The sequence below is a fragment of the Mycteria americana genome, chromosome 15, assembly GCF_035582795.1.
Source record: "Mycteria americana isolate JAX WOST 10 ecotype Jacksonville Zoo and Gardens chromosome 15, USCA_MyAme_1.0, whole genome shotgun sequence".
NCBI classification, from domain to species: domain Eukaryota; kingdom Metazoa; phylum Chordata; class Aves; order Ciconiiformes; family Ciconiidae; genus Mycteria; species Mycteria americana.
This window is the reverse complement of record NC_134379.1, coordinates 6,187,527-6,214,301: the sequence shown is the minus strand read 5'-3', so window position 1 is coordinate 6,214,301 and position 26,775 is coordinate 6,187,527. Positions and strand designations below refer to the sequence as shown.

The 26,775-nt window shown below is 48.6% G+C and overlaps 2 protein-coding genes across 3 annotated transcripts; both read right to left on the bottom strand.

Annotated features, from left to right (window-relative positions):
• Window positions 1-1,958: 1,958 nt before the first annotated feature.
• UNC119 (unc-119 lipid binding chaperone) lies at window positions 1,959-21,548 on the bottom strand. Its single transcript, XM_075517837.1, has 5 exons — window positions 21,374-21,548; window positions 10,973-11,086; window positions 9,938-10,040; window positions 8,840-9,012; window positions 1,959-7,976 (listed from the first exon to the last, which is right to left on the bottom strand). The coding sequence occupies exons 1-5, from the start codon at window positions 21,492-21,494 to the stop codon at window positions 7,864-7,866; spliced, it is 624 nt and encodes a 207-aa protein (XP_075373952.1). The 5' UTR covers window positions 21,495-21,548; the 3' UTR covers window positions 1,959-7,863.
• A 543-nt stretch (window positions 21,549-22,091) lies between these two features.
• PIGS (phosphatidylinositol glycan anchor biosynthesis class S) lies at window positions 22,092-26,649 on the bottom strand. 2 transcript variants are annotated; one of them, XM_075518039.1, is made up of 12 exons: window positions 26,484-26,649; window positions 26,233-26,372; window positions 26,053-26,164; window positions 25,414-25,503; window positions 25,161-25,252; window positions 24,796-24,994; window positions 24,316-24,458; window positions 24,100-24,214; window positions 23,673-23,818; window positions 23,454-23,554; window positions 22,872-23,082; window positions 22,092-22,707 (listed from the first exon to the last, which is right to left on the bottom strand). In XM_075518039.1, exons 1-12 carry the CDS (start codon window positions 26,524-26,526, stop codon window positions 22,432-22,434), a joined length of 1,668 nt encoding a protein of 555 aa, XP_075374154.1. In that variant the 5' UTR covers window positions 26,527-26,649; the 3' UTR covers window positions 22,092-22,431. The 2 variants fall into 2 exon arrangements, with proteins under 2 accessions (XP_075374154.1, XP_075374155.1); XM_075518040.1 differs by lacking the exons at window positions 26,053-26,164; window positions 26,233-26,372; window positions 26,484-26,649 and adding an exon at window positions 25,641-25,659.
• Between the last annotated feature and the right edge of the window lie 126 nt (window positions 26,650-26,775).

The following is a 26,775-nucleotide window of genomic DNA, read 5'->3' as shown; positions in this document are numbered from 1 at the left end:
TGTTTTCTATATTGCTGTTTGTAACTTCCCTGCCTGGTTTTATTTCTTGCTACAAATAACTTTCATATGCATGCTTCATTAACATGGTTTACGCCCTCTACTAGAATAATTAAATTATTATTAAATAAAACAGGCCTTTGTTATTTAAGGTCCCACCTCAGTTTTCACAATAATGGCTGGGAATCATCCAACTGCAATTATGCTCTACCTACCTAAAGTCTCTTTGTAGTTTTAATTAAAATACATTATCCAGCATGATTTCACCTCCTATTTTAAGTTCTTGTACAGCACTGGTTAAGGAAAAAAAAATTATCTCTGTAAAGCAATTACTCCTTTTTGTGGACTTAAATAGGTAGATACCTTTTTTTTATCCTAGCATGCAATGATAGACTTCTGTAATCTGTAAAATTTTCTTTAAAAATAAGATACATTGTCTTAAAGGTATACATTGGGAAACTTGGAATAGTATATCACTGAGAATTGTTCTTACTAAGGGAATGCAAGTCACAAATAGATGAATACCCTTGAACAATGACAATCGAATTAGAAGCACGGTGCAAACACGTAAGATTTGCCACAATAGCTAAGCAGCTGACAAATGCCATAAGAAATAAGAATCTGAGGAGAGGTACAGAACATCTCCAGGATGATTAGGCACATTTATTAATAAATGAGACTGACATACTAGCTAAGGAAAAAAAATTAAAAAGCATTGGTAATGCAGTATATTTTTGGCAGACATTTAACGCTGGGAAATTTTCTCTTGAATAAAATTTGATTTTTTTTTTTTTAAAGGTTCTCTTCAACCTCAGAAGTTTTGCAACCAGTCCAGGTAATTATATTTGAGCACCAAAATCAGAGAGACTGTTCAACCTGCCCTATTAGAGTTATTAGTACTGATTTTGCTATCTCTTCTGTTTAGGTATTCAGTGAAATCAACATCTAGTCCTTTCAAGAATTCTAAGAAGATAGACCTGATGCTTCCAGTTGTTCAGGTAATTCCGAGAGCAAGCTTAATCAGGAGAGAGCATCTAACCACAGAGAACCTGTACAGGCAAAACCAGCAGCTATCCTCTGATTTAGAAGAGGCTGTAAGAGAACTGATGTCAAACTTTGAGTATATTTGCATTGCAGATTTCAGATGAGTGATAGCTGAACAATAGTCACATTACAAACCTGTGCTCAGGTCATCACCTTACTGCAGAACTCAGTGCAGGTATTTCATGCAGCTCCAAGTAATAGTCCAAAAGTTAAAGCCTTGTATTAAATTTCTTCTGCAAGTTCCAGTACACAATACTTGTTCTGCTGGATACTGTGTTATTAAGGCATCCCCAGTAATTCTGAGGAATCAAAATGAGTTACAGCAGATATTTTCAAACAAAAACGTTACACTTCTTTTCCTCTGAGAGTAGGTAAGTGGTTCTGCTTCACAGAGAAATACAGAGATACTCCCAGGAGTTTTTGACTAAAATATCAAAAACATCAAGATGGAATTACCCCAATACAGCTCACTTCAGTCTGAGCAGATATTCCAGTTTTAGTCAATATGGCAGAGACAGCAATTGCAGGCTGTCATATTAATTTCAAAAATTGATTCTCCGTAGTGCAGCTGGCAGATTTTTCAAAAGCACAACCTGGTGCATAACTGATCTATGGAACTCTGAAGTTCTGTTAATGTACTTTGAAAATAATTTATTTTAATTATGCCCCAAGATATTTTCACCAATCAGAAAGCTGAATCCCATTTAAACACTTAATGTAATCGTTTTACTCATGTAACAACGCAAACCACTGCAGAGTTTACATGTGCATTGCTTAGTTTATAATCATCAGAAAGTGAAGCTACTTATATAAATTCACACAAAACTGGAGTTCAAATATTGATGGAAGACATCTGAAATGAAAATTTGAATGTTCTTTGTGCTAATATTTATATTTAAATAAAATACTCATCCTCGTTTCTAGGATCAATAATTTATTTAGGTTTTTTTACATTTTGCAATTTGTTACAGGAGAAGAAACACTTGCTAATGAAAGTGACATGGTTTTTAACCATTTTCCGAGGTAATGGAGAAAGTTAAGCATATTACCTAGTATGCACATTTATGACTAAGCTGCCAATATTAAATAATTCTAAGCAAGTGTACTCCCTATTTAATCCTTGTATAAATTAATTTTAGTACTCTCCTTCTCCTACAGGAAGACAAAATTGTAGCATCTAATTTTCTTTATCCTGAAGTCTCAATCTTTGCTCTCGCTACTTATCTATTTGCAAACAAGTCAAACAGACTAGTTACTGAAGCCAAAGCCACAGAAGTGGATTCGGTGCCAAGGTTCCTTTTTCTCCTGGCAACCTACTCGGTTTCCTACTGTCCCAAAAGGAAACAAAAGACTCCCAGTTTTCTGAAAACCAGATTCGCTGCATGACAGTGCATTGCATTGCCACTAAACGGGCCACAGTGGATGTTCTTATAGGAAACAAATCTGGTAACTAACAAGATACAAAGACTTATAAATGAACTTGGTAAAAATGTTTCTAACATTTTCCCAATGATATATTAACTAGAATCCTACTTTCCTTCCACAAAAAATATATTTTTTTATAAATACATTTTAATACAGACAATTCTGATTCTATGCAAAAAAGTCAATGTCACATTCAAACAGGTTTTCTCAGTGTAGCATTAAGACACAAGCAGACATCACAGTAGGCATTAACACAGTGATTCTAGGGAGGCGGTTAACTACAGCTTGTGAACAGATACACAAACACACAATTTCACTCGCTTAGTCAGAATGTCCTGTGATTTAGAAATCAACTGAGCTGCAACTTGAGGCCTAGAGTATCACACTCTTCAAATATATTTCCATGTTTAGAAAATGATATGAACTGTCAACGAGATTTAATATCTGATTAATATTGAAACATTTGTATAAACTTAGGCAGTGCTTATGCTGGGGGTACAGAAAAGAACTGCTAACAGAAGCTACCAGCTATCTCAAACTCAAGAGAGAAAGCATTTACACTTGCCATGGCCTTAAAGCTCTTGGTTCCAATTAGCTGAAATTAACTCTTTTCCTGTCCTTGTCCCTCTCCCTCATTTTTCCCCAGAGGTTACTTTTACCACTGGAGTCAACACACGTAAACCTGTCTAGCTTTTGTGCAATACATACAGTTCTAGTTGCTCTCCCCCGACCCCCCTGTAAGGGATAGCAATAATCTCTATAGTTTCATTCCTAACCAGATCTAATTAAAATTGAGCTGTTAACCATATTTTTCAGGTTATGAATAATTAATAGAACATTTTTATAATACTTATTAAGTACAAGAGTTGGATATTAGCATTTTCTTACCTTAAATAGCCCCTAAATAATCTTTGCATGAATAAGAGTTCCCTTTAATTTTTGTCCTGAAGATTGTAATTTAGTTTTTATGGGTCAATGTGTAGCACTATTTCTCAATACGCTTTAATAGTCTCTTTGCTCAAAATGAAGGAATTTGGAACTCGGTAGCCTGCAATGTTTCACACAGACAGCCACCGCTCTGACACTCTACACAAGTTTTTGAAATGAAACTCAAACGGAGGACAGAGGTAGCAAATAGAGCTATCTTACTGACCTGCTCAAAAACAAGACATAGAGAGAGTTTATGAGCAAGAACTAGACCCCAACACATTGCTTTCAAACCTGAAGAGACTTTCTACATTAAAAAAAAAAAAAAGAAATTCTTCTGAGTCAGGGAGAGTGGATTATTCAGTTATTTCATAAGTGTCACCACATAAAGGATACATTCACAGAAACAATTTTGGCTTTTGTCACTGATCTAAGAACAAAGTTTCTACAATTTAAACCACACTTATACTTGATGTGTTAATTTTAAAAATAAATTATTCTCTTTCTGCCACTAAAGTCTGTGAATTATTAGACCATGCAGCATGGCAGTTAACCACAAATGTATTACTGTTGCTTTTCTTGAAAAAAATGAAGTTTAAAGGAATCCAAGACTGAGAAAGTGAAAGAATGTGTTGAGTTATAATTTCCTTGTCTTTCAGAAAAATTATGTCACTATTAGCACTCAGAGAGACTTAGTTTATTTTTCCAAGATTAATTCACTCTGCAAAGTACACATATAATCCTGTCTTACGACAGGAAACAGCTAGTCATTATTAGCAGATAATCTTGGTTAGCTCTTAGATGTTTTCTCTCACTTCAGAAAGTCAGATCCTGAATTTCCAGACTGGCTTGTTAAAACAGAGCTGTAGTGCTAATTAAAATATTTTTTAAAATGAGACCAAAGAAAAAAATACAAGAATTATTTTTCCAGAGCCAATATTTGGTGATTTTGTACATGAACTTCCAAAGTAAACCCAATAATAATTAATATTAAAATACAAAATAATAACTAGTCAAGGAGACTAACAAATTCTTGTGTGAACAATGCTGTTAAGATCTGATTTTCAACTGGTTTATGATAAGAATCAGCTGCCAATTTAAGGGAAAAAAACGTGAGTTTCATTTCACAACTGACTTGAGAGCTCTCGGCTCCCTTTCAGATGGAAGCTGAAGTTGTTCAGTGCTGTACAAAGCGTGGTCTTTAACATAAAGTTTTGCAAAGTTTTAATGCAAAACAAGGACAGAAGTGGCATTAGAACAGCAACTGTACTGCAAAAGTTTCTGAAGAAACACTCTTCTAGTGCTGTTTATGTGCAACAATATAATGTCTCGTGCCAACACTACGCGTTATACTGCTGCACAAACAGGTGGAAAAGGAATGGAACCTCTCCCTTGGACAGCGATTCCCACATGTTTGTAAACACTGTGGATGGAGATGACCTTAAAGAAACACTAACAAAGTGTCTCAAGGGAAACAGAGAGGTAACAGTGATAACTGTTGCAGAGGAATACAGAAAAAAGCACCTTCATTACACTTCCTACAGAAAGTTTTGTTATTTGCCTTGGTTTAAGAATCAGAACTTGTTATTTGTAGCAAACTGTGGGGACTTTTAGAAAAAGTAAAATTCCTCAAACTGAAAAGCTATAATAGGTTGAAATTTATTTTATTGAAAATATCCAATATTTGTTTCTGTTTTAAAGTATTACTAATAATAGAAGACAACAAATTCACTCGATAAAATATCTCCTATATGATTCACCCTAAATTTTCTGTTAGCCTGAAATTATTACCCATAGAATCTGAATTATCAGAACAGTTAGCAGAATTCAGGAGATCGGTAGCGGATAGTTCATCCTCTTATGTTTAGCCTCAAACCTACCATAAAATGCAGAGTGTCAGCAAGTCCATTCAACAACATATTGCACTATTGGGACCAAAGTCGCTTTCTCTAGGTTCTTTTTTAAAGGGGCATGTCTACCATTCAAGTTTTCATTTATTACATTAATATTTTTATGGAATTACTTTTGTTTTTGAAGTCCAAAGTCTTAAAAGGAGGTAGCATAAAAAAGGAGCAGAACATGACTCTCTCAGATCAGCAGACAATGATATGCTGTACACAGAGGATACTCAGTACTGTAACCCAAGACTGACAAGAGTCTGTACCAAAGTACAACTGCTCTCACCAAAATACACAGAGATGTATATTTGTTTGAAACATATATCTGTTTGAAATGTATGACTGGAAATTCTGGGCAAGCACCATTGCTAGAAGGCTTTTAAAAATCTTATACACGGACGTGATTATTATAAACAGCAGGTGAGAGTTGAAAGATACCCCAAAAAAACCCTGTATAGGGTGCTAGTTATAAACACACACACTCTCTTCTGTCTTCAAATCAGTATATTTTCTCCTTCAAGAGTTGGAACAAAATTCATAAATACTTAAAACTTGCAAAATGTCATTGAATATATAGATAGTTTAACAGCCCTCATGCAAAAAAAAAAAAAGGGGGGGGGGAGGGGGACACCTAGACTTTTTGAAACTATTTCCACCTTTAGTAATTATTGTGCTATAAAACTTAATGATCAGTCGGTCAAAGCATTGTACAAATAATGAGGAAATTCTTTGTAACTCTCAAACAGATAAGTCAGCCGTAGGCTAATTGTATGATTTAATACACTAGAGACAAAAAATAGTGATAAATACAAGTCTCATTGTGATAATAATTACTACAAGATACTAGTTGTGTAAAATCAGAGAACTTTACGTACTTTCTTAGCTATCATTCTTAATAAAAAATTCTGTGCTGTAACCTAAACTCACTGCATTTTCTTTAGAAAACAGAATACTCTCTCAGAATTAAAGCAAGCCAAGCCAAATACAAATGGTGACACATTAAATAGTGATCACAACCCCAATAAGAGCACAAAAACCTCCCTGTTCTTAGGCGGATGGCTACATTTGGAACCATTTGTAGTTCTGTTTGACTTAGGCTGTGACTAGAAAGATGTTAATCACGACTGGAAATGGTATCTTATAAAAATTATTACAATCACACCTATCTGAGGCTAACATATAATGTTCCACTTAAACTCACAGACTTAGACATGGAGACATCAAGTATTTATAGAAATATCTACAAACTTCAACTGCCTTTTATTGTTTTAAAGTATCAGTGAACTGACCTTTAGAGTAAGGGTTTCACGACAACAGGCTACCCCACACAGCCTTCTCAGGTTTTGTTTTGCATACATGAGTTTACTCTTTTGATGTTGCTACTTCTTTGCACTTCCATCTTTCTAAGAAGCACATGCTGAGAAACTTGGGCAAAATTGGTCTTAAACTTCTTACAGAGGCTAAAGAGAGAGCTTTTGCTAAATTTTTGCTGTGCCTTAAGGTCCTACATTATTAGACTTACTGTTTCACCTGTATTAACATCTGATGCAAAACATTTTTAACAAAGGGAAAACACTGTCATAACATTCTTCGTATTCCAATACAAACAGAAAATTGGAAATTCCACACTCTCCAACTGCCCTAGACAAATGAAAGTGTTGCTCTAACAAGCAGTGCTGAAGCCCTTATCTTAGTATTGAGCAGAGATGAAAGAAAACAGACATGGAAAACGTAGAGCATGAATAGGCTGAATGTTAGCTATGTAAACATGTTTAAAAAAGCTAAAATCCTTCCATTTTTCCTGATTATTCTGCACTCAGTTTGCAAAAACTGACATTAATGGAAAACGCTTATGGAGGTTCATAGATCCTCGATGCTATTTTGCCTTCATCTGAAATGCAAAAGGACAGTACCCGATTGAAAACAGCTCTGTCATTGAACTACTGGTCTTCATTGCGAGTTTCCGTGTTTCCAAGATTAAACAGAGTATTACACAGAAGGAACAAAACAAAAGGATGTGATACTTATTTCGAGAACTAATCTAAAGATGAAACTTGCTTTTGTAAGATGTTATGCTTGACATTTTCAACTGGATGTACAAGTTAAATTGGCCATGCCTTTGAAGCATTCGCAAAGAGAAACAAATAAACAAAACTCTGCATTTGCATCCATCCACTCAGGTGGTTTCTCAGATTACATTCTTTGAGAAAGCAATCGCATCCTAAAAGATACTTGAGGGCAAGAACACAAATCCACAGAATTAGGGCAAAATCCCCCAGGTCCCACAAGGCCATTTTCAAAGCAGACCCTTAAAGAACTTAGGGAAGTGGTATCCAAAGATTATTTAGCATTGTAGAACTGCTTAAAGTTCTGAAGAACTGGGTCTGCTTCAAAGCTCAAAAAAGATGAGACTGGCAAATTTAGTCATGAAACTCCTACTGTGGCAAAGAGTTCTTGGTTTGTGGATCCTCGACCAGTTGACACTGTGGGCACCTGAACTGAAGGTGTTGGTATCCCTGACGACTTCGATAGGAAAGGGAAGGCCAGCATAGGTTGGCTGTCCGTCCTGTGCTCAAGGTCCTCCACTGTATGAATAATCTGCCTTGTTGTGCATCACGAGCTTGTTGTCTACAAAGTAGAAACTGTCCGACTGTGTCTCATATGGATGAAGGATCATCTCTCGAACTGCAGGGGGGGGAAAAGAAAAGAAAAAATGAATCGCGCTACACAGAAGCCCTGCTGAGGCAACACTCTGCACGGGGTTTCAGTTACGTTCAATAGCATTGCTCAGATAACAGCAAACAAGTGAAAAACCAAAACCAAAACAGGAACCTACCCAAACCATTTGTTGACAGTATCTTTTAAAGAACTCAAGCATAATCCAAATATGTTAAGCACCATACAAAGTGTAAGTGTTCTACCTAACCTCAAAACAATATCACGCTAGAGTTTGAGGCTTATTTTTGTTTTGTTTTTTAAAAAAGTGATAAAACAGCAAACTCAAATTTGTTCTGGTGTGACAATAAATAAGCAGCAGTGCATCACTGTATTTTCCACACACTGTAATATTAGTGCTGACATACCCGATTAGGGGTTGTAAAGAATATAAGGTCACACAGATTTAGTACTGATGCTATTGTGTCTTAGGAGAGAGGAGAGAAAATAAAAGTGATGTTCATACTAAAACTGAAACCTCTCAAGCTATCAATATAGCACATCCAACAGAACATAACATTTAAGTCACCCATTTATTGGACGCCTTTTTAATCCTAGTGTTTTGGTTGGTTTGTAACACAATTATCTTTTTCCTCCCTGATGCTGAAGCTTCCCTTTTATGACTTTAAAAAAAGAAAAAAAAAAAGCAACTGTCTGGTGGGTGACAAGACCCATGCTACTAGAAAATGAAATCTGTATTAACACAGATACAAAACTACCTGGAAGTATTCTACCCCACCCACTTTCTCCAGACAGCTCTTAAGAAAGGGCTTCCTCAAAACACCTTAGATTAACATCACTACGTGGTAACCCAGTAATTAAAGGGAGCTTACTGAGATCCTCAGAGAGCTGTGGGAATTCATAGATGTGCTCACAAGTATTTTTACTGCTGGGGATGCAGAACCCAAATTCAAAATCGAAACTCTTAAGCAATTGATCCCGGAAGTAGTGCCTCTCAATCATGCGGAAGTTGTTAATGGGTTTGTCCCCTACTGTGAATTCCACCCTGAAAAAGAAGGGTAAGATTGAAATGAGCTTTCTTCCTTAAGCAAGATTTTCAACCACTCCTGAATGGTAGAAGAGAGCTCTTCTAGAAAAAGCCAAAAATCGAAAGCAATGGTACTAACCAAATTATCGTTTCCTCTTTTTCTTAAAGCATGCTACAGGGACACAACATAGCATTACAAATCATAGATTATAGTGGATTTTGATTCTTTTTACTCAAGAAAAAAAGGACGTGGAAGACAGTTTTACAATCTTAAACTCATCTTCAGTGAAGAAAAGATCCCTCCAACTATACTGGATAGGCACTTCACTAGATCACTCACTAGAGTGAGTAGTAGAGTTAGTAGTAAGTTAGTAGTAATTGCTACTAACTTTTACTAAAGAAACAATACACTCTGTCACCTGTTTTTCAGTAGCAATGACTTTGGCCTAAAGCTTTACAGAAAGATACTTTAGGAGTCACGTTTGGTGTGGTTTATGCAAGCAGTAGTACCAGGCACATCAAAGATCATTCTGGTACATAAAGCATCAAACATTACTCCACCATTTCACGTGCATCTATGGATTAATGTTTTTTGGGGAATGCAACGCGGAAGGCTGCAGACGCACCTTCCAAAACTGGCAGAGCCTCTGACAAACAAACTGTAATGCACAGAAAAGAGCTGGAATATCTGGGTAGTCTGTCCACCTTATTTGGCCCCTTTTAGCATTAATCTCTTCAACCCCACACCTATTCCTGAGGTAAATAAACAAGCTAAAGGGATGGAGAAAGCAAGGCATCCAGCAAAGATCTTTGGAGATCTTCATAATAACAAAAGATCCCTATTAAATCAACTTCCTGACAGGACCAACCAGCAAAAGCCACTTTTTATAACATTTCAGTTGGTTTATGTACTAGAAAAAGTAGCACAGGAGCAACTACTTACGTGGCTCCCACCTGCCGAAGTCTAAGAAAAGCTGGGGTAAACTGGTAGCGTACAAACCGTCCAGCATTGGGGTCAACGTCCTTCTTGTCATTGTGTTCACGTTCTGGAAAAGTGCAAAGTAAGGCTCTGTCACAGTCGTCTGAGAAACAGAAACCCACCGAAAAATACTTGCAATCCTACGTTATGGAGTCGTATGGAGTCATTATGGAGTCCTATAAGCCAGGAAACTATTCTGAGAAAGCCTGATGATGTGCTTGCTCTCTTCCTATCCTAAGGCATCCACTACTGGTCACTCAGACAGAGTATTGCAAGATGGCCCTTTGGTTTGATACACTTCTATCTTCTGAAGTGACTTACTGCTCCGACCTCTGATTCAGGATTGCAGTGTGACTCTGAAGAAGCCATTTCACCGTAGTGTGTCTGGTTTGCTATCTCTAAGCTACAGAAAACTTCCTCTCGCCTGCAGGGAGGTGGGGAAGATTTAAAAGAGTGCTTGGTCGGGAAAAGAACGGTTGCCCTGGGTTTTTATTACCACTGGCAACAGGTAACACTTTGATGGTTACAAGTAACACCTAAAAACTATGGCGGAAAAAAAATGCAAATTTTCAGTTTGTCTAATTTGCACAATTGATGGAGTTTCTCCCTTTTGGAAATAACATTTTCCTGACTCCTGAGTGAAAGATGTTCAACTGACAACTAAACTGCGTACAGGGGGACTCTAGCTGATGAACAGCCAAGAAACGAACACACGGTGACCTCCTCCTCCTCCTTTGCTTCTGTTTACAGCATCCATCTGTCCTTTCTCCTCACAGATGGCAATCATAATACAGCAGCAACAAGTTCTGTTCACTGTGTTGGTACAAAGGGACACCTGAATAGTATTTCTGCTGCAAGCTGGGACTCTAGCTCTCTTGCAATTGAGAACGTCTCCTATTTTGGGGAAATGTATTGAGTAAAAGGAATGGGAAACGGCAAAAGGAAGCAGATATCAGCACTTGTTTGTTTGTGAAAACAGTATTTTGTGTGTGCACTCACCTGAAGCTGCTGGTTTGGTGATTTCAAACAAGACTGTGCCAGATTCCATGTCCCGGATTTTGAACCTGGTGAAGTCTATCTTGTAAACATTTTCCTCTGGAGTGCACAAATAATCTGCAGAGGAAAGCAAATTTAAAATTAAGGCTGCCCAGAATTACCAGGTATTTCTGGCTGTTCTTTGGAGATCACAGCCAGCAGTGAAAGCAGCCCAAATGCATCTCCACTACTACCCTGTTTTTAATCCAAAACTGATGTCTATGAAGACAGTGCCAGTTGTGACTGCTCACGCTGCCCTGCCTGGACAGGACAGGGAAAAGGCTTCTCTCCCCTGGCACTCCGAGGTCATCAACTTTTTCCGATGCTATGCCAGCGTCTTCTGCATCCATTTCCCCTCAGGGTATTGAGAATAGTCAGCACCTCCATCAAATCCTGGCCTTTTCAGTGTAAGAGGCTTTGCCTGTTTTAAAAACTGCCCTCTGGCAGAATGCAAGTGCTAAGCAGCTTTGTGAGCACTAAGCCGACTGCACTTAACTGGAACAGGAGTGTCCTCCCGTGTGCCACCTCCCCTATCTCCAGCCCTCTGCAGACAAGGGATGGCATCTTCTCTCCACCGATGTTTGTCCCATGCAAGGACTTTTTGTCCTCAGCACTGAAAATGGTGTTGAAGCCTTTCCCCGTATTAGGAAAACAGCCTGGGAACAGAGCCCTTCCCTGCTTCCACCAGAGTCGGTATCTTTGGGAGAAAGTCATTGTTTCTGGCTTCAGCCTTGCTGTGCCCTGAGACAGCTTCCTGGCCTGGCTGTCAGCCTCCTCTCTTTGGAAAGAGCAATGGTACTGCCTTTTCACTGCACATATAACCACAGACTGAAAGCAGCTCCAATAACTTACAACATTTATTTAGATTTGTCAGGATAAAGTATGTATACAAGCCAGGTTAGCTTTTGAACAACCGTGCATCTGCATGTTGTACGAGACTTGTTTTGGAGGTTCTAAGGTGAAAGTAATACTTTAACATTCTAATTCTAAGCCCTTTCTCAGCTACTAATTCCTGCTGTTAGTCTGAGTTAATCACTTATTTCTGTCTGCTCTCCTATTTCTAAAATTCAAATACAGCCATCCACCTAAGGCTTATTCATTGAATAGATGAAAACAAGTTACAGTGTACTCGGAGATCGTACCTGCCCATTACAACCCCTACGTCAGCGCCGGTATAACAAATCAGGTACCTACATTATGGTTGGGCGTTATGGTTCATGGGCAGTGGTTTGCACATCCTATAGATAAGGAGTTAATAAAAGATTGCTGCGGTACGGTAAGAGAACATCCCAAATGCCACGCATTGCAACTACCAGACAGCAAGGCGCTCATGCTGGGATCTGTAATTACAGAAATCAGGTCCCTCTGCAGAGAGAGGCAAAGCTAGCTGTAGTCAGCACTGTGAAAGATCGCTCCTAGGCACTGCTGAGCGTGAACTGCACATCTAGCACCTGTACTTTCCTGGAAGGCTTTTATTCTTCGCAAACCTCCTTAACTTGGAGAACTGTCCGAGCGCTCACTGGTACAAGGAACAGAGGAGTTAAACGTACTCTCTGGAGAGTCTTACTGCTCTCCATCATCACCACCATACGGTGAACGCTCAAAGGAATGGGCTTTAAGAGAGAGGACTGTGTTCGAAGCATCTCTGGCATTTGGCAGGGAGGTTTCCCTTTCCTATCAATGCAGCAGAAAGAACAACTAACACCAGTACCCACGCTATCAGGAAGAACAAGATAAAAGCTGAACCTTTTTACTACCACAAGAAAATGCAAGCCTACTGTTAGACAAAATAGCCTAAGAACTGCACAAAATCTTCTTTTCTGTCTTTAACACTAGCCAAAGAGACAGGACAGAAATTTAAATCAAACCCTTGCCTTAAGCCCCAACGTTTAGCCATCCTCAGGTACATGTCCTGCAATTACACGATGATTTTAGGTTCTAACGCATCAGCCAGCCCAAATTCTTAACCCGTCCCACAACTTCCCCGCTCCAAGCAGCCACATGCAAAACATAAATTGGCAGAAGCAGACGCAGCTTCCCACAGTCCCAGCTTGGCCTGCCTCGGCCCATGGCCACGCTCGGACCAGCTGCTCTCCACGAAGGCAAGCGGCTGTACCAGAACAGGCCGTCGGTCGCCTGGGAGCCCGGGACACCTTCCCTAGAGCACGCAGGCAAAGTCTGAAGCCGCGTTTGTCTGCGAGTTAATTATTAAGTGTTTTTCCTCCTGCAGAATTCCTGCCCATCCAGCACCATGGCAACAGCTTTATCCCCCTCCTTGGCAGCAGCGTTGCTGCAGTAACAGTGTCCATGACTCATCTGGAGGAGAGGAGAGCAAAGCAGAGCCACAGAAGAGGAGTAAACCCCGGGCAGAATCCCCGCCAGGCTCCTGCTCATTGATGTTTGCACCCCTGCACTATATTTTCCAACTCTTTTTGCACTGAAAATATTTTAAACCTTTTTTTTTTTTTAAATCAACATGCCAGTATCTAAATGCATGACATCTGGGAAGATCAGCTGCCAGAGTACTGCAATCAAGTGTTTTTTCCTCCTCTGGCAGTGCCCAGTCTCCTAGCAGAAAAAAAAAAAAAAAAAAAAAAAAAAAAAAAAAAAGAGGTATATGTGTTCCTCTCAGCCTGTATTAAATTTGCTTGCTGCAATTCCTGTTCAAAAAATCAATCAAGTAGCCACATGCTGGTTTTTTTCTCCATACATAACAGAAGCCCACAGCTACACTAGAAGGTCTTATTGGGAACGGGCTGCTTGCAATTGGCAGATACTTCTGCTTAGCTGAGCACTGTCAAATTTGCTAATCTCATGCCATACATACTTATTTTTAAATTACTGTAGGGCCCAGTTGCCCACACTTCCGTGACGCACTTAAATGTATCATCTGCTTTCATTATCCTAATTCACCATCACCACAATTTGGGGAATGGAGGCAGCATCCATGTCTATTTTAGTTAGACATAAGGCAGCTCAAACCTCCATCGAGTGAAGTGGATCATTACAAGAAAGGTAGGCTTGGTCTCTCAGGACAGAACATTTTCTCGTTTCTTCCACTTCCCCTGAAGCAGGTTGCGTTGTTTCCCCGTTAATAACCAAATAATCATGGTGTCTCCCTGAACAAGGCTTCAGGACTCACCTGATTCAGGGCTGATAGAAAGCACACTCCGAACAAGGGATGAAGGGATGGACACATCAGCACTGTCTTAGGAAACCCAACAGATTGGCTTTTGTCTTGAAGTACCCACACTAAGTAGTACAAAAGCAGGTCACAAAAGAGGAGCATTTCGTACTGCTTCGTAAAGCCCACTGAATTGCCATATCCCAGACCTCCATACCCAAACTCTTCCTGGAAGGAGTTCACCAACTGAGTTGAACTCATTCTCAAAGCAAAGAGCAGACTTGCAACTTGCCCAAGCCTGGTATTAGCAGCTACTTCTCGCTCACACATCACTGTTCCTGCTGGTGCCTCTGCAGCTTCTTTCCCATAATCTCTGTATCATGCCCAAAGATCTGCAACTCCCCACTATTAGAGGCATTTTCTATCTTAAGACCTACCATGGTTTTGAAGAGTTTGGAAGCACAACTAGCAACACTGTGGTGGTCACAGGAAGCAGCAGAGGCGATGGACCTCCTGAGCCAGACACAATGGATTCCTTCATGAACTCTCCTACTCCCTTTGTATGAAAAAGCGATTCCAAAAAAATCCCAAACAGCAATCTGTAGGAAGGCATTCATTAAGAGGTCTCTAGCTTTGTTACAGAACCAGTGCATGCTCATTCCCTGTTTACAGTTCTGAGGTGGTACCTCCGCCGTCCAATCCAGAGAAGAAAGCCTTCCTCCCCTCCCAAAAACAACCAAGACTGCACAAGAAACGGGCAAAACAGCCTAGACAATGACAGCAGGCACTGCCTATTCTCTTGTGAACAATGGTACACTGTGAACCCTGGTGCATATTTCCAGCCATGTATTTTAGCAAGCTGGTGTTACAAAGGAGCAAAAAGGTGAGGGATAATACAGTGCTAGATAATACAAGAAGAAAGCTAATGAAGGCACTTTCTCCTCCTGCCCTCTCCCCGTTATTTCAGTTATCCAATGGATGAGATTAGGCGTTTGATCCTCATCAGAGAAAGCTAAAAGTTGATCCTATATTTTCAGATTCCCTCTGCAACCACCCCACCCCATTTTATCAAGAGGAGTTCATGGGCAATAGGGTTAGCACTCCTTGTTGTGCTCCTTTCAAGATCCCTTCTCCTCCTCTGCAACCAGGAGAAAGCACGTGTTCCCTCTCACAGACACTACAGATATTTCTGCGGTGCTCATCAGAGCGTCTAAGCTCAGATCAGGCAGCTCCTATTTTAAGGCTTTAATAGCCCACAAAGGAAAGCAGAGTGTACCTGGGGTAAGAAAGAACTCAAAATCTGGTCATGAAAATGGGCGTAAATCAGGAGGATGCTGTACAAGAAACTGATGCAACAGCAGTGACTTGTAATAGGGATGTCACTCCCCAACACAGGCAATAACAAGAATCTGGGGAATGAGAAGGCTCCTGTAGCTATGCAGGCCTATTTCTTAACATGCATTAGCCAACAAGGTCAGAAGCTATTTTGAAGACAACTCCCAAGACATAAACCAGGTACAAAGCAAAGACAACTGCAGATTAATGGCTAGGAGCTGGCGATTAGGAGATTATCAGATTGAAGAGTCTCAGGAAGAAGTGAGCAAAAATAGCACAAACCCCATGCAGATGCAGAGCAGTGACGCAGGACAGAGTGCAAGACCTCGAGGGGAAGGCAGGGCAAGATTCAAGCGGTATCGATATGCCTGCTTAGACAACTGGAGTTCAGTTAGGGAAAAAACTAAACCATTTCCCCTGCCCTCTGCCTTTTCAAGTTCAAGCAGTTCAAGTCCGGTAAAGAGAGGGGCAGAGTAACAAGCTAAGCCAGCCAGGATCCACTCCATTTCTAAAGCCCTGGGGTTTGGCTAAGCAAAGACAGTGGGGGTAAACGGGGAGGGAGGCACCTGCAGCCCTTCTGTGAATGTCCCAGAGGAAAAATTCACCTGCTGTGAATGTCCCAGAGGAAAAATCTCACACCAGGAGGATCCCACGGGAGTTTTTCTGCGGCAGCACATTTACTGACCAACTTTGTGAATGGAGCAGAGGGGAGCACCCCAGCATACTCTGAGCTGGGGCACCTACAAAGGTCCCCGTAGCCTGTAAGGTGTACCCACCTGCAGCGTGCCTTGCCACACCATGCACCAAGTCTTGTTGCACAGCTCACCAGGCTCTGCTTTTTGTGGCATCCTTTTTTTTTAGCTAGAGCTTTCCAGACTTTACCTTCTCACAATTAATTTGATCACAGCCCTCCAGGCCTTGCTAAGGAAGGATAGAGCTGCTCTTCCCCCATCCCCAAGGCATCCAAACACTCTTTCGTGCCCCCTCGTTCATGCTGATCGCACTCAAAATCTGAAACCACTTGCACGACATTAACAAAATCAGCTCACTTTGCTCTTACACAGGGCTAAGCCAAGGCAATCAGGCCCTGCCCAAACCCCCAGGCTGACCCCCCCAGCCTATGCCACAGCTTTCCTCCAACCTTTGCCATTTCCACCAGGGATGGCCCAAACCCACAACACTGGCAGAAGGAGGAACCCACTCAGCTGCCACCCGGCACCCTGTGCTACACACATGCCATGTGCACTGCCCCTGGAAATCTTAACAGCCCATATTGTACTGCGAGACTACTAAAAAAACCCCTTCACCTACACAGCACTTCAAGTTGCGCGTTATCGCAAAGCCTTGAAAAGGTTCATAAACGTGTGTGGTGCTGCCGAGGAAAGGAGGCACGGCGAGAGCAGCTTGACACAGCTCTGGGCTATCGCTCTGCAACAAGAAATCAGCATCTCAAAACGCTTTTACACATCACAGCCCTGGACAACTCAGAACAGTGATTCATTAACCTCCCCACAAACATCCCCAGCGAATCAGAGCTCCTAACACCATAAATTTTTCCAATTAATTGGGGATGGAAAGGAAAGTCATGGTCCAGGAGCGGCTTGGAAGATTGATTGGCGCACATCAGCTTCCTGTTAACGCTACAGGGAAACTGGTATGAAAGTCACCCACAAAGGGTCTGCCCTGACCGACCCACCGAGGCAGACCTCTGCCGAGCTGGCCTTTAGCTAAAGCGGCTAAGAGAAGTCTCAGAGAAATCCTAAATGACAGCTCGGGGGGAAGAGATTAGTTTCAGAAATGATTAAGTGTGTGTTCCTTATTTTTAGGTTTTGTTTTGTAATTGTTTCCAAGTATGTAATCAATTATTTAACCCTTTGGTTTGCTAAAATAAAAGAAGCTTTAGAATAAAGCTTAAAATATAAGCTTTAATCTAGTATTACAGACAAACTGTACAGGTGCCTGAAGCCGTGATAAGCAGGGCAGTCTCAGAGGCTGAAGCTTGCCTTTCGTTACGTATCTCTTTGAAGCCTGGTACTATTGCACACTGGCAAAAGAGGATGGCATTACAGCGGCTGTAATATCATCTTCCTGCTGACCACCGATGACTCTAACCCCAAAGATGGAGGAAGAAATTAAAGCTCTGCTTGAATTAACCTTGCCCTGCAGCTAACGTGGGAGCAGCACAGCGTGACCCAGCAAAGCTGCGAGATGCAGCATGGTCAAAGACACGAGGGACAGTGTCTGGGGACGACAAGCCCCAGCTCCTCAACTGGCTCCATGAGGCAGGACATGGTGTTTGCAGACACCGACATCCCAATAACTGCAGACTCCTCCGATCCTCTGGCTGCTTCGGTAATTAATTGCAATTTGAACTGAGCTCTGCCCCACTCCTTTGCTAATCCTAAATTAATCACGTCGTAAGGTTTTTCCTCTTTTTGTAACTGCAGTTGTGTGAGCAAGTAACAAATCTTGCTAATTGCAACGAAAATGGTTCATTCGCCTTACACCTAATCCAGCTGGAGCAGCGCCAGAGCCAGTCCAGCCAAAAGGCCCAGATATTTTGGGGCAGCACCCCAGATCCATCAGGCTCGACCCTAGCGTGCCCGGAAACGCTACGGCCCTGAAGCTGCTGGAGAATTTAACATTGAAAGGACGCAACATATGCAGGACAGTTTGCACAACTCCCCCTTTAAGCTTATTAGAAGCACATTAAGAGCAGAGCCCAGCTGGCTCTTCCGGCTGGTTACGGCCGGGGTTTCTCTGGGTTAGCAGTACGCCTGCTTTTGCCACAGAGCCACATCCTGCATCTCCACCCTCCCGGGCTGAGACATTTAACGTTTCGTCATTTACCAGTTGTACCTATTGAAAGAAGAAAGCCCAGCTGTGCTTCCTGATGCAAAAGCAAGGGCTTCCCCTAGACCCAAATGCCAGAGCAGGGCTAACAGCCTGCCTGCATGCTGCCTGGTCAACAGGTAGCTACCACAAGCAGCAGTTTGGCCCCGCAGAGACCCAGCTCTTCCAGGGCCGAAGGGCGAGCAGATTTGCCCCATGTATCAGGACGCATTGAGGAGCTCTGCAGCAGGCAGAGCAAGCGTAAGACGGCAAACCCAGGCTCCAAAAGAGCGTCTGCAAGACCAGCGCACCCCAGGCGCGTGCAGGGCTGCAAGGGCCCTCCCGGGCGTGAGCATGGTGCCCTGCTGCCACGGCAGCCATGCTATGGAGTCCCTTTTGTAACTGCATCCATACTGTACTCCATACAGTAGCTAGGATTCTGCCTCTCCCCACACAAGCTGGAAGGCCATTCAGATACGCCCAGGCTACTCGTGGTGTAAGCATTTCGAAAACACACGTTCCTGCAGTACAAAGCCCTCCTCTAACACGGTTTATCCTGGGTTTTGTTTGTTGAAGCAATGTTAAAATGTGGCCAGACCACCCCAGGTCCCTGGGCAGCACACAGCTTATCCGCAGTCCCCCAACATTGCAAGCTACTGTCTTACTGGCCCATGAGTTTGGATAAAGATGAATTCTACTCCATTTGGAACAACAAAGGACATCCAGGACACCAGGACATTTCTGCTGCAACCCCACCACCAACTCCCCCTTCAACTTCAAACTGTCTGGAGCACCACAGCTTTGGCCATCAAATCCAGAATTGCTGAAACAGGGCGTCGTGTCTGCCCCAACTCAGCATCTCCGAGGAAGAGGTAGGGGCTGGGGCAGCCGTGAACTTCTCTCCCACAGTCTGGCCCCTCCTCTTCCCTGCAGCACTCTCTGCTCGGAGCAGAAGACTGGAACGGTTTCACGTTGGTATTTTTGGCAATCTGTTTTTAAGGGCTTGCTGTGGCGCATGGAAATGCAAAAAGGCCACAGAATGCCCCAAATAATCATTACCTGTTAAGGATCAGAAAAATATTCTTGTACCTTTGCTCTCTGTGTTAAACCCACCAGGTGGAAAATTGAGCTTGAGAAGGGATGCTGCAAAATATTCCTAGGTAATAAGATACAATATGCTCAACGCGGATGTATTGTACACCTGTATCCCCAAACACACACCGAGGATTTCGGGTGCAGAGAGCATTTGATGGCTCCCATGTACCCAAGAGGACAGACAAGCCCTTCCCATGGGAAGGTATTACCGATGGCTCGTCGCAGTGCCCAGTTCTCGTTTGGCATGACCTGTCCGCACGCCCTGCGCTACCCTCGTACCAGCAAGTCTCACAGCAGGAGGGGAGCAAAACATTTTCATGCGTTTCACATCTTCCCTGTGCTCCAGAGCCCCATGGTTGGAAGAGGCAGGCGACAACCAGCTCCGCTCCCAGCCTAGCTCTGAAGCCGGGGTGACCAGCTCAGCCTTCCCTGGGCGCGCAGGTGCTTACCAAAAGCCCTGCACCATCCACGCTGGCCAGAGCGATGCCACATGAGGTCTGCACGCCCCGGGAGCAAGGGTGCGGGGTTGCCATGTGCCTGCAGCCCCCCCAAACAGCACCGCCGAAGGCAGGGACACGCAAGCTACCATAAAGCAAGCACGCAAAGTGCTTAATGCGGCCATCGCTTGGATTCGCCATCTAACTGCTGCTGCTCCGAGTATGCTGGCAGGATGCTTCAGTGCCTGCTGCACAGCTCTTCCTGCTACGGGCAGGGGATTTCTGGGCCTGGGCAGTGAATCACACTGCTGCAGCCCATCAGAGCACCTCAGCTCGGAGAAGGGGACCCAAGGGCCCCCCAGCATCAGCAGCCCCTCTTTCAGAGGAGCCTCCATAACCCCTTCCTTGAGGGCTCACACCAAGTTCCCGCAGGGCTTTCCTCCGGCCGTCCTTTCCACCCTGCTCACCACACACAGGCCCACGGGGCCGCCTGCACGCACCGACACTCACAGCCGCATCCTTCCTCTCCAGGGCTCGTCACACCGCACAGCCCTGGCCTGCGACACGAAACCTGCTCTAACGCCACATCGCAGAGCGCTCCAAGGCAAAGAGGAGCGTGGCCGGACACCCAGGCAAGCCCCCTCCTCCCTGCCAGCGCTCTTCTCCCCTGCCCAACCTGCTGCCCACAGAGAGATGACCCAAAGATCCCAGGACATGAAAAAAGGCCTTTTTGGGGGCAGCGGGGCAGGCCACCCCTGGGCATTGCTGCGAGCGGGCTGGCCTGAGCCACATCATGCCTTCTCCCAGCCCAGCTGGCATGCTGCAATCGTGACAGGTCCGACGCAGCCGCCGCCGCCGCACGGGCAGCTGCCTGGTCCCAACCGAGCTGTTCTGCCAAGCACAACAAACCCTCCAGCCGGCACGCTCCCGCGCCCGCCGTCCCCTGGGGATGCTCTCAAGACCAGTGGTGGGGAAACAGGCAAACTGGGGGGCTGCAGGATGGGTCTATAGCAAAGCCCCCCCATGCTGCGGCCACGGAGCCAGCCTGCCCCGCCGCTGTGGGCACAGGCTAGGGGCTCAGCGTGGCCCATGAAAGGGCACAGAGACAGGAGAGGGGCGATGGGGACAGCACCGGGGGACACCTCACCACTGACCTTTGACCCCGGGGGGGGGAGGGAGGGGGGGCTGCTCCACAGCCTGTGCATCCCGGGGAGGGGGGGACCGGATGGGGGGAAAGGGGGGGAGCTGCATCCCCAGCCCTGAGCCTCAGGTCCGGGCATCCCCTGGGGGAGCACCGGTCCCCGGTCCTTAGGCGGTACCCAGCCCCCAGAGCCTGCGGTACCCCAGGGACCCGCCACCCCGGGGCGGCCCCTGCCCCCCGCCGTACCGCACTGCACCCCCACTCCTTGTCCCCTGGGCAGGGGGAACCGGCCCCCCCTTACCCCCCCCCCGCCGCCAGCCCCAAGCGGGACGCGGTCCCCATCCCCTGCGCCCCCGGGTCGGCCCTCGCCCCCCCGGGGCAGCCCCCTCCCCGGCACGCACCGCTGGTGACCCGCTGCAGCCCCAGCACGTCGTCGGGCCCGATGAGCGCCTTGCGGCCCAGCTCCTCCTCGGTACGCGCCGCCGCCCCGGCCCCGGCCCCGCCGCTCTTCTTCACCTTCATGGCCCCGCCGCCGCCGCCGCCGGTGTGAGCGGCCCCGGCCCCGCTGCGCGCCGCCGCCGGCCCCGCCGCACCGGGAGGGGCATCGCCGCCCCGCCCGCCCCGCGACCCGCCCCCCGCCCGGCCCAGCACCGCCCGGAGGGGGGGGGAATGGGGATACGGCCCCCCCGGCTGCTCCGAGAGGGTCTGAGCGCCCCCCGCCAAAGCCCCGTCATGGGGGGCAGAGCCCCGAGTGTCCCCAGGAGCCTGCGGGCAAGCAGCCCCCCAGAACCGCGGGTGGTGTGGGGACAGCCCCTGTCCCTGAGAGCACGGGGTGTGGGGAGCCCCCTAACTGCCCCCCAAGAGGCTCTGCCCCCACACCCATCAACGAGACAGATCCCCTTAAGTAAGAACCATCCCCCAACAGCTGAACCCCTTAACTGTCCCCCACAACAAGCGTTTTGGGCTAAATACCCACACGGCAGGAGCCAGACCCCATAGAGCAATGGGGGGTGGGGGGGGGAGTGCAGGGGCAGGCAAGCTGGGCGAGGGGAAGGCAGGGGGAAGGGGCACCCACCCAGAGGGCTAGCAGCAGAGCAGGAGAGAAGGGACACAGCCCCGCACGGGCCCCCCGCACCACCGGGGTTTTTCTTTATTTATACAGCAGCTTGTTCTGAACACAGTGCAGGGATGGGGGGGGCACACCGGGAGCCCCCTCCCTCCTCTCGGGTCTCAGCATTGGTGGGTGGAGGGCTCAGGATCCAGAGTGAGAGCGTTTCCCACCCCTCAAAGCAGCCTCTCTTCCCACTCCTGCGTCTCCGCCATGGCAGACTCAAGCTGAGCTGCCGGGCCTGGCCCTGACACCGTTCTGGGGTGCCCTCTTGGGCCATGGGTCCGTGACAACACGCTGCACGACGTGGGGACAGCCCCAGCCCCAAGGCAGGGCACCATCACGAGGGGCTCAGTCCATCTTGGTGGGCTCCTTCTTGTGCTGCCTGGCCTCCCGGACGATCTTGGCCAAAGAAAGGAGAATGGGAACCGCCATGGGCAGGAAGAGCGGGATGTAGATGGCAAATTTCTGGTCATCAGGGAAGTAGAGGAGATGGAGGAGAGACGGGTCAAAGAAGGCCCGCTCGGAGGAGGTGACTGCCTCCTTGCTGGCCTGGAAAGCCGAGTGCAGGCGGCCTGTGGCCAGCTTGGCCATGGCATCCTGCGCCGAGGCCACCGCTCGGTACACCTGTGTGGGAACAACACCGACAGTCAGCCCGTGGCCAGGGAGGACCACAGGAACTCGCTCGCTGCCAGGCCTGGGCAGCACCACACCAGTGAGAGCTCGTGGTCTGCACAGGGACAGTGACACCTGCCCCCTCCGGTCCCCATCTCAGGGTGCCCCAGCTCTACCTCAGAGGCAACATCGTCTTTGATGACAATGTTCCCAATCTTGTCCAGGAGCTGGGCCAGCGAGGTCAAAGTAGTGGACACGGTGGCGATGTTCTCCACGGTGTGGGCCCAGAGCAGGCGGTCCAGCTCCCAGTCGGCCAGCCCCTCGTTCCCTGGGCTCTCCACCAGGAACTCGGGGGGCAGCTCCTCCCGAGATAACCCAAACAGTAACCTGGGAGTAGAGGGGAAGGTCCCAGCCCACATCACAAGCCTGCGGTCCCACACACGCTCCCTGCTCTTTCCCCTTCCCTGGTGCATTCAGTCTTGGCAGGGCTCAGCCCACACCCGGTGGCCTCCTGCACAAGGGGCAGGTCAAGACAAGCCTCCCACCTCAGGAGACGGGAGATGCGCCAGCACCCCTGGCCAGAGAGCAGTGCGGGCCAGGGGTCAGCACCCCGAAGGCCACAAAAAGCCACCCTCAGCCTCCCCTAGCCCATGGAGGGGCAAACGAGCTGCATGGGTACAGCCTGCTCTGACCCCGTCGACTTCCACACGTGCCAGGAGAGCACACAGGGGCTCAGGGAGGGAAGAGCACATCCTCACCGGAGCTGGGCCAGGAAAACCTCCATCATTCGCACCATGTCCACGTCCACATGCAGCGGGAGGGAGGCTTGGGGGGAAGCAGGGGCTTCAACATTGTAAACCTGCAGGAGAGCGTGTCAGCGCGGCACAGCCGGAGCCCCGGGGCTGGCAGAGTTGCCAGCACTCGCTGGGGAGCCGCCGCCTCGCCTGAGCGCTGCCAGCACCCCCACGGCCCCGTACCATGATGCCGCCCCAGCGGGGGCTGTGGAAGGCGTTGGTGCTCACTGGGGCTCCGTCCTTGTCCTGGATGTACAGAGGGGAGTGGGAACGCTCCGGCACGTACAGCAGGAAGTTCAGCACGGGGTAGAGCGAGGCAGCGCTGGAGCCTGCAGCAGGACAAGAGTCAAAGAACTCCCCTGGCCGGCAGGGACGGCGAGAGCAGACCGCCCGCACGCAGCACTAGGGCAGAGCCCGGCCCTGCTCCTCCTCCCACAGCAAGCCCCGAACAAAACCGCCAGCCCAGGAGGTCTCCAGTCACCCTCGCTCCCATCCGGGGCTGGCAGGGCGTGGTGCTGTGGGGAGGGAAGGGACACAGGCCATAGGCACAGCTGTCTCCCCCCTCCCTCAGCAGAGCCCCCGACAGCCGAGCCAGGAGCGCAGTGCTCACCCAGCCTGGCCTCCACAGGGTTGATGACGTGGGGGAGGCTGTGGGCGCTCAGGAGGAAGCTGGAGGACTCCTTGTCAAAGCGTGGCGTCACTCCTAGGACAGCGTAGTACAGGATCTGCAGGCGCACAACAAAGACGTTGCTGGCAGAGAAGCGTGACCCGGGGCACCCGGGAAGGCCATGGCTGGGCTCTCCCCATCACTTCTCCCAGCCCTCACCTGCGAGTCAACAGAGAAGTTGGCCAACAAGCTCAGTTTGTCCAGGACGGGCTGCACGTAGCGGTTCACGGCATCCTCGATGTCCCAGTCCACGGCGTGGGACTTGGGGTCGGGGTTCAGCAGGCTGAAGGTGATCTCGTACCCTGCCGAGAGCCCACAGCCTGTGAGGCACTGGCACGGCCATCGCCTGTTGACGCCAAGGCTGGGCACGCAGCCATGATGGAGCTCCCAAGAGCAGCAGGTCCTGGTCCCCTCCTCCCTGGCTCTCCCCAATGCGGGGTTGTGCACCCATGCCCCAACACACAGCAATCACAGCACAGATCCTGGCCCAGAGCAACTGCCAAGGGCAACGGGAAGACCCCAGGGTCTGTTACCCCAGAAGAGACCCAGGGATGCTACAGGTACAGCAGGAAGAGCATCTCCCCCAGAGCCAGCGGGCCTTCCCCGGTCAGGGAACGGGGCTGGGGCACACGTCCGTACCCAGGCTGGATTTCAAGTGCCGCCGGGCGTCAGGGCCGAGCTGGCCGTCGGGCACGCGGTCCGAGAGGGCAGCAGCAATGGAGCTCGCCGTGAAGGACATCACCTGCGTGAGCTGCTGGAGGCGGGTGCGGAGGGCAGCCAGGTCCCCCCCGGCCCTTACCAGGGCGCTGCGGTGCTTCCCCACATAGACGCTGATGCCCTGGGGAGGGGGCAGGGGTGAGGGCCGGGAACAGGGCTGGCTCCTGCCAACAGGCCGGAGAACAGCAGGGTGCCGCCTGCGACAGCCTGGGGACAGATGCCTGCCCCAGGGCACCTTTGAGGGGTGAAGTACGCAGAGGCTGGCACCGCAGGGTGCTGCTCCCTACCTGAGGCAGGAGAGAGGAGGTTTCGGGCACCACGTACACGGTCAGAGAGCCCAACGAGGCATCCTGCAGCGGGCGCAGAGCGGCGTCAGCCTCTGGGGAAGATGGAGGCATCAGCAGGGTTGGGAATTTCACTGCAATCCCCATCCCAGCCTGAGACGCAGCAAAGCAGAATCCTCTGCTCAATCAGCCTCAGAAGGAGAAGCCTGCTCCCTCACAGAGCTGCCCCAGCTACTGCGATCCCTCGTCCCGGTACCTCGTGCAGTAGCCACATCCAGCGCTGCCTCCTCCTGAGCCGTGGTGCTGCGACAGACCATCTCGTAGCGGGACGTGATCCTGGTTCTCACTGCCGGTGGAGAAAAAGCCTGAGTGAAGCCGCTAGTCCTGGCCCCCAGGCCTTTCGTAGGAGCCAGGTGCTCAGAGGGACATGGGACAGCCCCAGGGGAACACGTACCACAAGGTCCCTTGGACACCAGATCTAACCTCAGCTGACTGACCCACCCCGACACATGGCCTCAGCTGGCCCGGGGTGGCAAGCAGGACAGCCCCACGCCAGCCAGGGCACGGCCCACCCTCTGAGGGCTGCCATCGCCCCCATCCCCAGGGAGAGGAGCTGGTCCCTTCCCTGCAGCACCCTGGGGACCTTGCTGTCCCCACTGCTCCCCTGTACTGCCAGCTCAGGACGGGATGGTGCCGGCGGGTGCGGGTGCGGGTGCGGGTGCGGGTGCGGGGAGAGGAGAGGAGAGGAGAGGAGAGGAGAGGAGAGGAGAGGAGAGGAGAGGAGAGGAGCCTCCTGGGGAGAGAAGCCGCGGGTACACAGGGACCCCCCGGGGAAGGACGAGGCCACCCGGGAGGGTGGGGTGACAAGGCGGGGACAGCCGCAGGGGTCTCTCACGGTTCACGGAAATCTCCATCTCCTGCACGTCCCTGAACGGCAGCGGCCTCGGCAGGTCCCCGGGCACCGACCCCGGGGCGAAGACCACGGCGACGGGCACCGCCAGCTGGAACTGAGCAGAGCCGTCAGCCCGGGCACCCGAGCCCCCGGGCCCGCTGCCCCGGCCCCCCCGCCGCTCACCGCCAGCTGGCCCAGCCCGTCGATGTCCGCGTAAGGCAGGGCGGCGCGGTAGGTCTCGGTCGTCCTCCACCACAGCGGCAGCCCCAGCACCACGGCGATGGCCGCGAAGGACAGGGCGGCCCGCCGGCCCCGCGCCCGCTCTGCGGGGACAGCGCTCAGCACCGGCCCGGCTCCCCGGGGACAGGGCGAGGACCGGGCACCCGGGGACAAGGGCTGGGAGACAGCGAGCGAGCCCCGGGGACCACCGGTACCTGCTTCATCCGCTGCTATCGCTGCCGCCGCCGCCGCCGCCATCTTCACTTCCCGGACCAGCCCAGGGGGCGGGGCTTGCTCCCAGCCCAGCCATTCAGAGCGCCCAGTCCTCACGGCAGCCAATAGACGTGGAGTCCGGAGGGCGGTGGCGCAGACCGGCGGGCAGTAGCACCGATCAGAGCGAGGTACCCTCCCTGAGGAGGCGGGCTTTGGCCGCACGGCCTCTACGAGTGCCGCGGAGGGACATTCCGTGCCTCCGCGCGGGCGGGAGGCGGCGCAGCGGGCGGCTGT